Source organism: Carex rostrata, chromosome 4 (assembly GCF_964058835.1).
Source record: "Carex rostrata chromosome 4, lpCarRost1.2, whole genome shotgun sequence".
NCBI lineage: Eukaryota > Viridiplantae > Streptophyta > Magnoliopsida > Poales > Cyperaceae > Carex > Carex rostrata.
In genome coordinates this window covers 14,701,956-14,714,837 of record NC_135921.1, presented here as the reverse complement: position 1 = coordinate 14,714,837, position 12,882 = coordinate 14,701,956, and the positions used below count along the sequence as shown (strand labels likewise).

Sequence of the window (12,882 nt, the reverse complement as noted above, 5' to 3'; positions counted from 1 at the left end):
ATTTATAATTGATTGATTTTCAAAGAAAAAAAACAGAAAAAAAAAACAGAAAAAAAACAGAAAAAAGGACAAAAAAACAGAACAAAAACAGAACAAAAAAAAGAACAAAAAAAAAAGCGAAAAAAAAACAGAAACAGAAACAGAAAAACAGAAAAAAAAAAAAAAAAAAAAAAACCGGTCCGGACCCGGACCGGACCGGACCGCCCGGCCCCCCGTACCCGGACCGTCCTGCCCCCGAACCCGTGACGGGCACGGGTATTAAACGGGCAGGGCAGGATTTTTGAAAAAAAAACCCGTGATGCCCGGCCCGTTGTACCCGTGTGCCCGTGACGCCCGTGACCGTGGCTACCCGTGCCCGTGCCCGGGTTTTGCCCGGACCGCCCGGCCCGGCCCGTTTACCAAACACTAGATATATATATATAGAGAGAGAGAGATGGGCTATGGTGCATTGCAATGCATAGGCCATAGTGTGCATTGGACCATAAATCACCGATTCAAAGTCCAAATGACCGATCCAAACTGTTCATCTTGTTCTCCATATTAATATGTGCTTGGAGACCAAATTTTACATTTTTTGGAATTTTTTTACTATTTATTAAGCCACTTTGAAAATCGCTGATCCAACGGTGGCTTTTGATTTTACTGTTCCAAACAGTCACCGTTGGATCAGCGATTTTCAAAGTGGCTTAATAAATAGTAAAAAAATTCCAAAAAATGTAAAATTTGGTCTCCAAGCACATATTAATATGGAGAACAAGATGAACGGTTTCGATCGGTCATTTGGACTTTGAATCGGTGATTTATGGTCCAATGCACACCATGACCTATGCATTGCAATGCACCATAGCCCATCTCATATATATATATAGAGTTAGGCTGGGGTGCTATGGATAGCATAGTGACATCTATGCTATGGCTCAATATTCGAGTTTTCAAAATTCAAACGGTCGATCCGAACCGTTCATCTTATTCTCCATATTAATATCTGCTTGGAGACCAAATTTTATAATTTTCTGAATTTTTTTACTATTTATTAAGCCACTTTGAAAATCGCTAATCCAACGGTTTTACTGTTTTGTGCAGCCACCGTTGGATCAACAATTTTGTAAAATACTTAATAAATAGTAAAAAAATTCAGAAAAATGTAAAATTTGGTCTCCAAGCAGATATTAATATGGAGAATAAGATGAACGGTTTGGATCGACCGTTTGGATTTTGAAAACTCGAATATTGAGCCGTAGCATAGAGGCCACTATGCTATCCATAGCACCCCAGCCTAACTATATATATATAGAGAGAGAGAGAGAGAGAGATAGGCTAATGTGCTTTCGGTAGCATATGAGCCGAAATACACACAGTCCAAATTTGAAATTTTAAAATCCAAACGGTCGATCCGAACCGTTCATCTTATTCTCTATATTAATATCTGCTTGGAGACCAAATTTTACATTTTTCTGAATTTTTTTACTATTTATTAAACCACTTTGAAAATCACTAATCCAACGGTTTTACTGTTTTGTGCAGCCACCGTTGGATCAACAATTTTGTAAAATACTTAATAAATAGTAAAAAAATTCAGAAAAATGTAAAATTTGGTCTCCAAGCAGATATTAATATGGAGAAGAAGATGAACGGTTCGGATCGACCGTTTGGATTTTGAAATTTCAAATTTGAACCGTGTGTATTTCGGCCCATATGCTACCGAAAGCACATTAGCCTATCTCTCTCTCTCTCTCTCTCTCTCTATATATATATATATAGAGAGAGAGAGAGAGAGAGATGGGCTACGGTGAGTTGCGAAGTAAAGCGACTATTTTACTTCATGCTCATATTTTGCGATTTTAAAGTTCAAAACGTCGATCCGAACCGTTCATCTTGTTCTCCATATTGAAATGTGCTTGGAGACCAAATTTTACATTTTTTGGAATTTTTTTACTATTTATTAAGCAATTTTGAAAGTCGCTGATCTGATTGTCCATAAAATTTTACTGTTCACAGTAAAACAACAATTTTAAAAAATGCTTAATAAATAGTAAAAAAATTTCAAAAAATGTAAAATTTGGTCTCCAAGCACATTTCAATATGGATTAAACATCTAACGGTTCAGATCGGTCATTTGGACTTTCAAAATAAAAATACGGCGTGAAGTAGAAACACGTTTTACTTCACAACTCACCGTAGCCCATCTCTCTCTCTCTCTCTCTCTCTATATATATAGAGAGAATGACTAATGTGCATTCAAATGTATATGGGCCGGAATACATATTGTCCAAATTCGACTTTTCAAAATCCAAACAGTCGATCCGAAATGTTCATCTTGTTCTCCATATTAATATGTGTTTGGAGACCAAATTTTATATTTTTCTGAATTTTTTTTACTATTTATTAAGTATTTTACAAAATTGTTGATCCAAAGGTTGCTTAACTAAACAGTAAAATCAGTAGCCACCGTTGGATCAACAATTTTGTAAAATGCTTAATAAATAGTAAACAAATTCAGAAAAATGTAAATTTTGGTCTCCAAGTACATATTAATATGAAGAATAAGATGACCGTTTGAATTTTGAAATATGAAATACCTAACTAGTTGAAAGTTTCTCCGCTAATTGCCAAGACCTAACCCTAAATCACTTCTGAATCTTTCTTCTCTGAAAAAAGACTTTGTCCACGTCCGGGTCCCACTAGTTCTCCTCCATTAGTGCTGGAGCTGGTTTAGAAAATATCAGCTGCCCATTTGGATCCATTTTTTTATGAATTGGGTTTAATTGGATCCAGTTAGCCAGCCCGTTCAATACATTTTCCTCTGGACCGCAATCAAACCCAATAGTAATACACGAGCTGAGGCTGAGCTATCGCCTATCGCGGAGTTTCTAAACTCTCGCCTCACGGCTCACAGTCACAGAATTCCTCCCGCAGTCGGAAAAACTTCCTGGAACAAAACTTTCCGCCATTTTTCCCCTCCAAAATTCCCCTCTGGTCATCTCTCGCTTCTACCATGGTACTCTACTCTCTCCTTTATCTAAACCCTCCTTCCCTTCCCTTCCCTTCCCCTTCCCCTTCCCCTTCCCCTTCCCTTCCCTTCCCCTTTGTACCAGTTTTATTCACCTTCTCTTTACTTACTTCAGGCAACTACCGCCGCCGCGCCATCACTGAACGACTGTTTGAAGCTTCTACGAGGCGAACGAGACGAGCAGAAGCTTGCGGGCCTCCTTCTTGCTACCAAATTTTGTCAAGGAGACGATACTGACTCAATTGTCAAGGTGTATCAAGCTGTCGGTTTTCGCTTCCTTCGCCGGCTTCTCATGACCGGTATTTCTCTTCTTCTCTGTTTGCTTGCTAGGTTGTGGGATATTTTTCATCACACCGCCTGTACTACTTATACACTGCAAAACCCCTTCACCTTTGGGACTTCAAAAATGCGCAATGTTGAATAAATCAAATTGTTGTTGTGGTTTACACTGTTATTCTCATGCATCAGATGAGAGATTATGTAATGAAATGAAAAGCTAATTGACTAGTAATTACCTGTTCAAGATTCTCTGTCATTTTTAGTACTTTAAATATTGCATCACTGAGTCTAATAGAAGTAATTTTTTGATGGGTCAAATTAATGTTATTTCTGATTGTTGATCATATATTCAAAGAGCAATGCAGAGCTTGTACTAAAGACTCTAAAGACTTTTATTCTTTAAATATTTTCATCAAAGTACTTTTTTCTTTTCTTTTGCAACTCTCAAAATATCTTGGGGATTTTTGCAATTTTTTATATTGTGGAGGCCTTTTGTTTGGTTTTCTCTTGATATGATATATTTCTTGCTATTGTACAATTTTGTTCTGCATCCAGGCATGGGAAATGAGAAGGGCGGAGAAGACAAAGAGGTGTATCTGCGATTATCCGTAACGGTCCTAGCTGCATTTTCTCGTGTGTCAGAGATTGCTTCCTTGACGGAGATGGTTGATATGGTGCCCCTAGTAGCAGAAATTGTCTCCAAATTGTAAGATTAGATCCCTATTTGGTTTCTTCTGGTTGTTCTACCTATCCTTATTTACTTGAATTTCACTAATCTCAATCAAGCTTATTGTACAAGAAATTGATTTACCAGTTTTGACAAAGTGTGGTTATGCAGGCCAGAACAATCAGTTGCTGAGGAATGCTTTGAGTTTTTATTACTAATAGCTATGGCATCAGAACAGGGAATAACCAAATTTTACGAGCCTAAAGTCATGGATGCATTAGCTTCAAATATCTCTACCTTGCCTGATGGTATGTATTTTGACAACTTCTGAAAAATCATGTCTTGTATGCCTTTATATATTCATCTACATTTGTGATGATTTTTTGGTTCTTATTATCAGAGTCTAAATCTTTGGAGCTTTCTACAAGGCTTCTACAACTGCTTGTGAACAAGCTTAATGTGGATGTGTTGAACACAGCAACCATACAAGGAGTAGCAAGCATGGTACAAGTAGTTCAAAATTCATAAAAATATAACCGTTACTTTTTTTTTTTTGAAACTGAATAATTATGTGCGAGTGCTCCAGAGGTACGACTGTATGAATATTGACACAACTGTAGGTCCATTTTAGTAGAGCATGATGCTGTTCTTTTTTTAATGTATTTAACTTGTACATATTTGTTGGTTTAGGTTGTTTGTCTTGCAAGACTATTCTGTGTGCTCCATAATGCCATCAAGTTTGATGCCTTGCACATGCTCTCTTCTCTTCTCTCCTTAAAAAACTTGGTTTGCACTCTCCTTTCATTTCCCTTAGGACTTAAAGATGTAATCACAATATATATTAATTATTCTGGTATGTCATAACCTTAGTCTAATGTCTTTATGAAGCTGTTGTATGATGCGCTAAGAACAACTCCTCGACTTTGGGCCGCTCATATCCGTGTGGGAATTACATCTGTTCTCCAAAATCGCATAGGTGTATTATATGTGTCATTTCTATCTTTCTTGTTTGAATGTTTTATTTTTTTTATTTTTTTCTTGAGGCAGCTATGCATGGCTACTTACCAATCATTCCTTTATCTAATTGTTGTTATTAGTGTCATCCGAGAAGCTTCAAGCTCTACTCTTGGCAGACTGCATGATGTCTATACTCGGAGAAGACTGGCTATTGCAAGAATGTGATATATCGTCCCAGAAGGAGGTTATGCCTGTAGACAAGTAAACATGTCTTTTCTCTCTCTCTCTCTATTTAGGAATTTACAAACAAGCCCTTATTGTATCTTAATATCGACAAAGAACCTTCCGTCTTCCTCATTGCTAAATCAAAGAATTTCACATCATTAGTTAGTATTTGCTCCTTCAGCCTAATGAAAAGCAAGAACTGATTTTAATTAATATAGTTTTATTAGTCGTTGCCAAATAGTGAACTAAAGAAATTTATAAAAGAAGTTAGTTATTTTTTATAAGGGTTCTATTGTCGGTTTTTGCATTGAGCGCATAGTTCAATTTTTAAGGCAAAGATATGAATACAATTAAGCCATCTTTTTTTTCGGGTTTTCCTAATGCATAACAAAGCAGGGAGTTATTTCAATCTATCGAAAAGAAGGGGTCTTTTTTATTTCATTGTGTAGTTAAGTAACATTGTAAATTTATCAAAAGATATTCAGCAGTTTTATAATTTTTTTTTTCCTACTTTTAGGTTTGTTCTGCTTATATTAGAATCAGCTAGAGTTGAAATTGCTGTTCTTTTAAACGAGCTTGCTTATTTAAAGTATGATGAATCACCAAAAAGTAGTACAAGTAGACAAGAATCTATACAACAGAAGCAAAGGAGTCTAGCCATAGCATTCTCCCTCTTGGAAAAGTTCATCAAAATGATTTCTAGTGGGGCAGAAGGTAATTCATGTGGTAGTTTTCTTTTGCAACTAGAAGCAATGTTTTCTTCGACTTTTCACTGGCATTCAGAACTTCTCTCTGCAACTTAGACTGAACATCATTTGCATTACTTGAAGAAAACCTTGATAGAAATGGCATGTTGTTTTTGAATTTGCCCCTACCTCTAATAAGCGCTTTTCTTACACCAAAGTGAACAAAAATCATGTAAAAGATATAGGTTTTGTAAAAGATATATTGGTTAGGATTTTGAACTTGTTGGTTTTATAATGGGGGAAAGTCAGGAAAATATAGTCACTTTATACAGTAATTAACCATGCTTAAAGGTTATTTGCAAATAATCAGATTTTGAGGGACAAATATTCCTCGTAAGTATGATGAGTACTTGTCTTAATTTACAAATTTTTTCTTGTAGTATCTTTATTTAGTCTTCTATACTTTTGTATTTGCTAACTTGCACCCTTTTAAATGTTATGCAGGTCAGGTCATGAGAGAAAGCACCATAATGAAGGCCATTTCTGGATTGAATGAGACCATTGGCATAGTTCTCGATTTTTTACAGGATTCGAAGGTTTACTATAAATTATATTCTTTATTTGCTTAAATTTTTTAGTCATTGAACGTAATGCAAGGAAAAAGCTATAAACTGGATTGTTTCACAGGACCATAACCAGAGGAAAGGGGATGATCTATTAGCAGCTGTAAGAATAATTGGAAGGTAGGTCGTCAACTCATTTTATATGTTGAAATATATGTTTGTATAAGTTGTTTTCATGATTATTCTTCTTACCTTAGATTTTACAATTATTTTACAGTAACAAACCTGCACTAAAATCAAGCATTTCCATCAGATACAGTAGTTGATGTTGCAAAAAGTGCTCAGTATTTAGCAAATTTGCAAAGCACACATGACAATCGTCAACATTGTTTGGATAATTTGCCTATTGCATATTGTTAATATTGTTGTAATGAAAAAAAGGTTTAGACCATTACATATTGATTAATACTCCTTAATTTTTAATGAGCTTGTGAATTTTGTTGGAGTAACGTAGTCATTTTTTGGTCTCCTCTTGGGTTTTATTGTTCTGGTGTTAGTTGCAACTTGCAGATAACCCTTCAAATTCAAAATGTTCGGTGATTTGCAAAACAAAATAAATAAAGAATTGTTTCTGCAACAATTTAATGTTCTGTTATAAAATAACAATATTTTCAGTTATCTGGCAGAAGCACCTCATGCATGCAAGGATAAAACTACACATTTATTGGGATATATTCTATCCCTCGAAGGTCAAGATGAATCAAGGTCTGTGAATTTGTTATTCCATTTTTGTTCTTCTTTACAGTCGTTCTCATGATTAATATAATACGATTTTGGGATGATGATCTGGCAGCCCCTTCTATTCAGTCTGCTTCATGCTTCCAATGCTATCACAAATAACCTTGGAGGCTGATGGATGTAGAACTCTGGCCTCTTTTGAAGGATACAAAACTGTAAGTTCATTAAAAAGAAGAGTGAGACTATGGTACTATGCATAGCGTATATTGGTCCGTACTATGGATCAATATCTCCATTTTCAAAGTCCAAACAATCGATCTGAACCGTTTAACATGATCTCCATATGAAATTGTACTTGTAGATCAAATTTCATAGTACCATAGCCTCACTCTAACAATAATATTTAGATGGTACACATAAGTGAACTTGTACACTAAAGGGTAATCTATTCAGACATTGATTTATGATTTTAACAAGTTAAAATTTTATGTGGCAGGTTGCTGATTCTCTCCTGAAATTGATTGAGCTAGATCAAGTTACCAATGAAGATGCTGGTACAATTGTTTTGGCATGTGATACCATCATTAATTTCCTAAGCAATGTAGGTTCTCATGGATTTTAGAAATTTTATCTTTTAGTTAAGAAGCTTGCATCCATATTGGTATTGCACAACCGTCTCATGAGTTTGTATATATTTTAACAGAAGAAAAGTCTTCAAATTCAAGTGGATAATGGCCTTCTCAAAATCCTAAGAGTGCTTCCTTTGTGGGCTGGTATATTCTAATTTCCTTCACACGAGTGCGTGCACACACAATGACATAAAACCTGTCGGATTTGTTTCAAATGACAAATCCAAGCGCTCGCACGCACAGACATAAAAGCTGTCAGATTTGCTTCAAATGACAAATCCAAACCTTTGAAACTGATCTAAAAAATGCTAAATCTGTCAATTTTCATTTTCATTTAGTATATCTTTTTCTTTACTTGGTAAAATAAAATCATTGTAAGATGCTTCTTTCCATGAATTTGAGTAGTCATGGACCAAGCTTATGCTTTTGGTTAAATAAGGAAAAGAAAGTTGGTATATGTTCTGTGGAAGGTTGGAATTGGCTAATGACACCTTTTCTTTTTCTCTTATTTTTGCCTGACATGGTTATAGTCCAATCAAGTGATCCTTCACTCATCGTGGTGGCGTCAGGTGTGTGTGCTTTGATATTAGAGTTAACATCAGAGGAATTCCTCTTGAGCCATTGTGATTTTGACATTAGTGCCCTTGAGAGCTTGTCTTATCTTATTGTCGCTAGTCTGGATCAGGTTCTGCCAATTTCTTTGTTGCTTTAGCACTACTATTTGGATTATTATATTTTCGATTGGAAAAATATACAAATAAAGTATCCAAGAATTTCATTAATTATTGTTATTGGAAATTTGAATTATACTAAAAGGATTGAAGAAATTGCAAAGTCCCCTTATCTTTCAACAAGATCAATGGAAACCTTACATTCATGAAGAAGTTGAGAAAAGAAAAAAAGGAAAATAACATCTTTAATTTATCTGCACCACTAAAGAAATGATGTATTATTTATGCTTTTGATTTGAGCCTTCAGAAAATCACATCTTAGTTATTTATTAAATGTTCTCAAAATAATGTAATCAGTTGATCTTTAGACAAGGGTTCAATTTTTTTGTGAACTGCTTGTAGTCATTGTATCACAAAGTTGATGAAGGTCGATGAGCAAGTTCATTGGTAACTATGTTACCTGTGTTAAATGCTCACTAATTGCATGTGCCAATTTTTTGCATTTCTTCATTAAATCAATGGCTCCTTATCTTTTTCTGAAATTGGAAAAAAAATGATGTCTTTCATAACAAGGTTTTAATAAATTGTGAGGTTTTTTTGTGCAAATCTCTTCACTCTTTTTTCTTCTAAATATTCAGAGGCTAACGAGAATGTTTCGTGTGTTATTGCAGAAGATTGGTGAAAATGACAAAGAGCTTCTTGACCAACAGCAAATGATAATCTCAGGTTTGATACTCATGTTTCTATTATATGGATGATTGGAGCTATTAGGTATGTTGAGATTTTTAAGTTGTATTATGAAATTTTTTGGTGCAGCTTATAGGAGATGGGCTGTCAAGTTCCCAATCATTAGCCGTATTGTTCAACAAGCGATGAATGTCTGAGTACCCTTTGTATAATATCAAAAGAAGTCGTTTCTCATTCTGGGAGTACCTTGAGATTGCTGGCAATTGTAAGAATGATAAAATTACAACTAGTGTAGTACATGTAAAATTCAGCAAGGTAAGATCTAGGGATAAGCATTTGTCGTTTAGTTTGGTGATTATCGTATAATTTAATTGAACTTAAATCAATCAGTATCATGTGTTATGGATAAGAGTGAATTATGTCTAGATCACAAGTAGCAAGTAGCAAGTAGCAATAAAAAAAACATCACCTAGTAAAAACTAATATCAAATGAAATTTGATTACTGATATTGTTTGTTTATTGTAAAGAACGAGAATGCAGGCCAACTAGTTGAAGTCGATGGATAAACCATCACATATACTATAGTGGATAGACTATCAGACCGGTTAAACCATCACATATAGTGGGCAGTGGCTATAAAAATAATAGTAAATGTTTAGAATTAACAATAATTTTTATATTTCAAATCTAAGCAGGTCAGCAGGATGATGACTTATTTTTACAAAAATATAAGAGAACTATTGTGGAATAGTTAATAGACCTAAAAAGAATTATATCGATACTACGATATTTTTAATCTTCAATTTTTTATGAGATGGATTTAAATATTATTATGATTTCTTTAGCGATTTTCAAAAGAACTACAAAACTATTGCAGTTCTGTATTAATGCCTAAAAAAATTTCCAATCATATTTGTTATTTAACAATAATTTTTTTTATGCAAACAAAAAAACTGAGAGCATAGTTAGGCAGTCAGCCAATCAGACTAGAGAAGGAAATACATGACACGCTGTGACGTGATGTGACATGACAGACACGCTGTGATTGTCACCTAAGGTAACAGAATATTTCTGTTTATATTTGGACCGTCTGATTAGAACCTGCACGAATATTAAAGGACCCGGTGCAATTCATGGCGGGTCGGATTGGTCCCGATTCTGATCAGACGGTCCAGATATCAAAAGCAAAACTTTATTACTTTGAGAGGATCCGGACGTAAGACATTGACCGAGGTCCGAGACGAATGTGTATCCTCTGCATTAACTCAAAAGGGAATCTTTTGAGTTAATCAATCTCAACCGTACAATCTTTCAATATTAGTGCAGATCTAGTGTGCACGAATTTTAAATCAGATTGGACAGTTAAGATTGATTAACTGAAAAGATTCCCTTTTGAGTTAATGCAGAGGATTCGGATTCCGCTAGGAGTGGGTTAACTCCAGTCTCCAGCTAGCTTTCTGCTCCAAGGATAATTTCGTCATCTATTTTTCTCCTTCCCATCTTGTAATAAATAATGTAATGCGATATGCGAGAGAAAGTGGCAAAGGTTTCAAGAGAGAGAGCTTTTCTCCTGTTTGCGAAATCGAATGGCCGGAATTGCTCCAAATTTTTACGGATTTTAAAAACGATCGAGGAAATTTGTATTCGAATTCGATCAAGTGTTGCTATCAATTCTTTCAAGGCGGGATTGAAAGGTCTCGAGAGCTCATTCCCTAGGATCTATAAGGAAGGTAACGATCCCACTTATATGCTTGTCTTGTTCATATCATTGGGTAGAATCCAATCTGTATCTCCATGCGAATTTCCTCATATACAAATTTCGTAATTTAACCCTAAACCCTAAACCTTATAATCACGTGTTAAAGTTCAACCCTCAATTCACAATCGTTCAAAATTTGAAGGTTCAAATGGAGGATCTCCCTGAAGCACTCATCTCTGACATTGTCAGAAGACTTGCCAGAATTTCAGACCGGAACTCCTTTTCCCTTGTATCAAAGCACTTCTACATAATCGAATCAGATCTCAGAAACTCACTTCGGGTCGGATGCGGGTTGGACCAGGCAGCCGACACATTGGCCTCCCTATGCCGTCGTTTCTCTAACCTAACAAAAGTTGAAATTACCTACTCGGGCTGGATCTCAACTTTTGGAAAACAACTGGATGACCAAGCCCTTTTGATTCTCTCTAGAAATTGCCACTCTCTTACTGAGCTAACCCTAAGTTTCTGCTCATTTATTACTGATTCGGGTCTAAGGTGCTTGACCTCATGCCAGAAACTAACCTCCTTGAAATTAAACTTTGCGCCCGCTATAAGTTCTAATGGGCTTCTCTCGGTAGTGGTTGGTTGCAAAAACTTGTCAACGCTGCATTTAATCCATTGCATGAAGGTGACAAGTGTTGAGTGGCTGGAGTATATTGGTAAAATGGGTTCATTAGAGGATCTCTGTATTGTAAAATGCCGGGGTATTGACGAGGATAGCATGGTAAAACTGGGTTCTGGGTGGAAGAGACTCAGAAGGTTGGAGTTCATAAAGGACCCACATAATATGAACCCAAAAAGCCACAACTCGTTTTCAGTGGAGAGTTGGCGTCAGTGTCAAATAAACTGCAAAAGGTTAAAGGAGGTTTCTTTGGTAAATTGTGTTATAAAACCTGAAAGGGGTTTATCTTTCCTACTGGGCAGTTGTGCTTCCTTGGAGAAGGTCAACTTAGAAACATGTACTGGATTACATGATAGTGATGTTATCGCTTTTTCTCAGAATTCTCGTGGTTTGAGAAGTATCTCTCTTCGGCTGTTTTCACTGTCAAGTAATTACCAGTCAACTTTAACAGATGTAAGTTTTAGAGCACTTGGTACCAATTGTCCCATGCTTGAGGAGGTTGAATTAGCATATTGCGACTCTCAATTCTCAACAGTACCGTCAATCACAATTGAAGGAATTTTAGCAGTGATTAACAGCTGTTCAATTCGGGTATTGGTGCTCAAAAGTGCTTCGTTCTTCGATGATGCGGCAATGGAGGCTCTATCTTCAGCGCCATTTTTGGAGTGTCTGGAAATTGAAAGGTGCCAGAAAGTTACTGATTTGGGAATTGGGTTTGTGTTAAGATTAAAGTGCTTGGCCAATCTCACCATTTGTAGGTGTTTAGGTGTGACTAATCATGGATTGAAACCGTTTGTGGATTCTAAGTTGTTAGATTCATTGGTGGTTAAGGATTGCCCTCACATCTCTGACCATGGTGTGCACGAAACTGCAAGGAGAATAACCTACTCGCAAGACTTGTCATGGTTTTTGAATGGGTAATTCTAGCTTAGATTCAGTTGTTATGGTACATTCAATTGAAACCTTCAAAAATATTGTTCAAACTAATTACTTGTATTATAGATGTCTTTTTAATTATTTGAATAAGGTGATAATCACATTCGGGCCAATTTGGAAGTCCTTTAACTTTCCATCAAGCAATTTAAATTTTTTAATGGTTGGTTTTTAATGACTTTTTTTGGTAGATTATTAATCAAACTCCAAATTGATTTAAATGTACATCTCTCCAAATGGCGAAGAACATATATTTTTTAACGATTCATATTTTTTGAGATATCAAATGATCGTTTCATAAAAGTTAATTTGTACTAGAATTATATATCTTTTAAATATGCTTGTAACCTGGCTGGCTTGAGTTTGAATTTTGAGAGCTTTGTTATTGGGTATGCTTCTGTACATGTGATGTGATGAGGGTTCAGATCTGTTGAACAAGATCCAGTGCGGTACTC

General features: G+C 35.6%; 2 protein-coding genes across 2 annotated transcripts; both read left to right on the top strand.

Annotated features, from left to right (window-relative positions):
• Positions 1 to 2,873: 2,873 nt before the first annotated feature.
• Positions 2,874 to 9,529, top strand: LOC144553581 (neurochondrin family protein). Its single transcript, XM_078301806.1, has 18 exons — positions 2,874 to 2,998; positions 3,126 to 3,309; positions 3,845 to 3,995; positions 4,128 to 4,264; positions 4,357 to 4,460; positions 4,647 to 4,742; positions 4,845 to 4,932; positions 5,054 to 5,174; positions 5,656 to 5,852; positions 6,329 to 6,420; positions 6,512 to 6,567; positions 7,063 to 7,152; positions 7,241 to 7,340; positions 7,622 to 7,726; positions 7,829 to 7,898; positions 8,285 to 8,439; positions 9,097 to 9,151; positions 9,242 to 9,529. Exons 1-18 carry the CDS (start codon positions 2,996 to 2,998, stop codon positions 9,307 to 9,309), a joined length of 1,872 nt encoding a protein of 623 aa, XP_078157932.1. The 5' UTR covers positions 2,874 to 2,995; the 3' UTR covers positions 9,310 to 9,529.
• Positions 9,530 to 10,638: 1,109 nt separating this feature from the next.
• Positions 10,639 to 12,564, top strand: LOC144553580 (RNI-like superfamily protein). The gene is made up of 2 exons (XM_078301805.1): positions 10,639 to 10,843; positions 11,015 to 12,564. The coding sequence occupies exon 2, from the start codon at positions 11,021 to 11,023 to the stop codon at positions 12,413 to 12,415; it is 1,395 nt and encodes a 464-aa protein (XP_078157931.1). The 5' UTR covers positions 10,639 to 10,843; positions 11,015 to 11,020; the 3' UTR covers positions 12,416 to 12,564.
• The last annotated feature ends 318 nt before the right edge of the window (positions 12,565 to 12,882 follow it).

What these genes read in the sequence shown, in the direction of transcription:
- LOC144553581 (XM_078301806.1), top strand. An exon ending in TCGCCGGCTTCTCATGACCG is followed by an intron (nt 3,310 to 3,844) that starts GTATTTCTCTTC and finishes TTCTGCATCCAG; the next exon opens with GCATGGGAAATGAGAAGGGC. An exon ending in AGTGCTTCCTTTGTGGGCTG is followed by an intron (nt 7,899 to 8,284) that starts GTATATTCTAAT and finishes ACATGGTTATAG; the next exon opens with TCCAATCAAGTGATCCTTCA.
- LOC144553580 (XM_078301805.1), top strand. Translation starts at nt 11,021, where the DNA reads ATGGAGGATCTCCCTGAAGCACTCATCTCTGACATTGTCAGAAGACTT.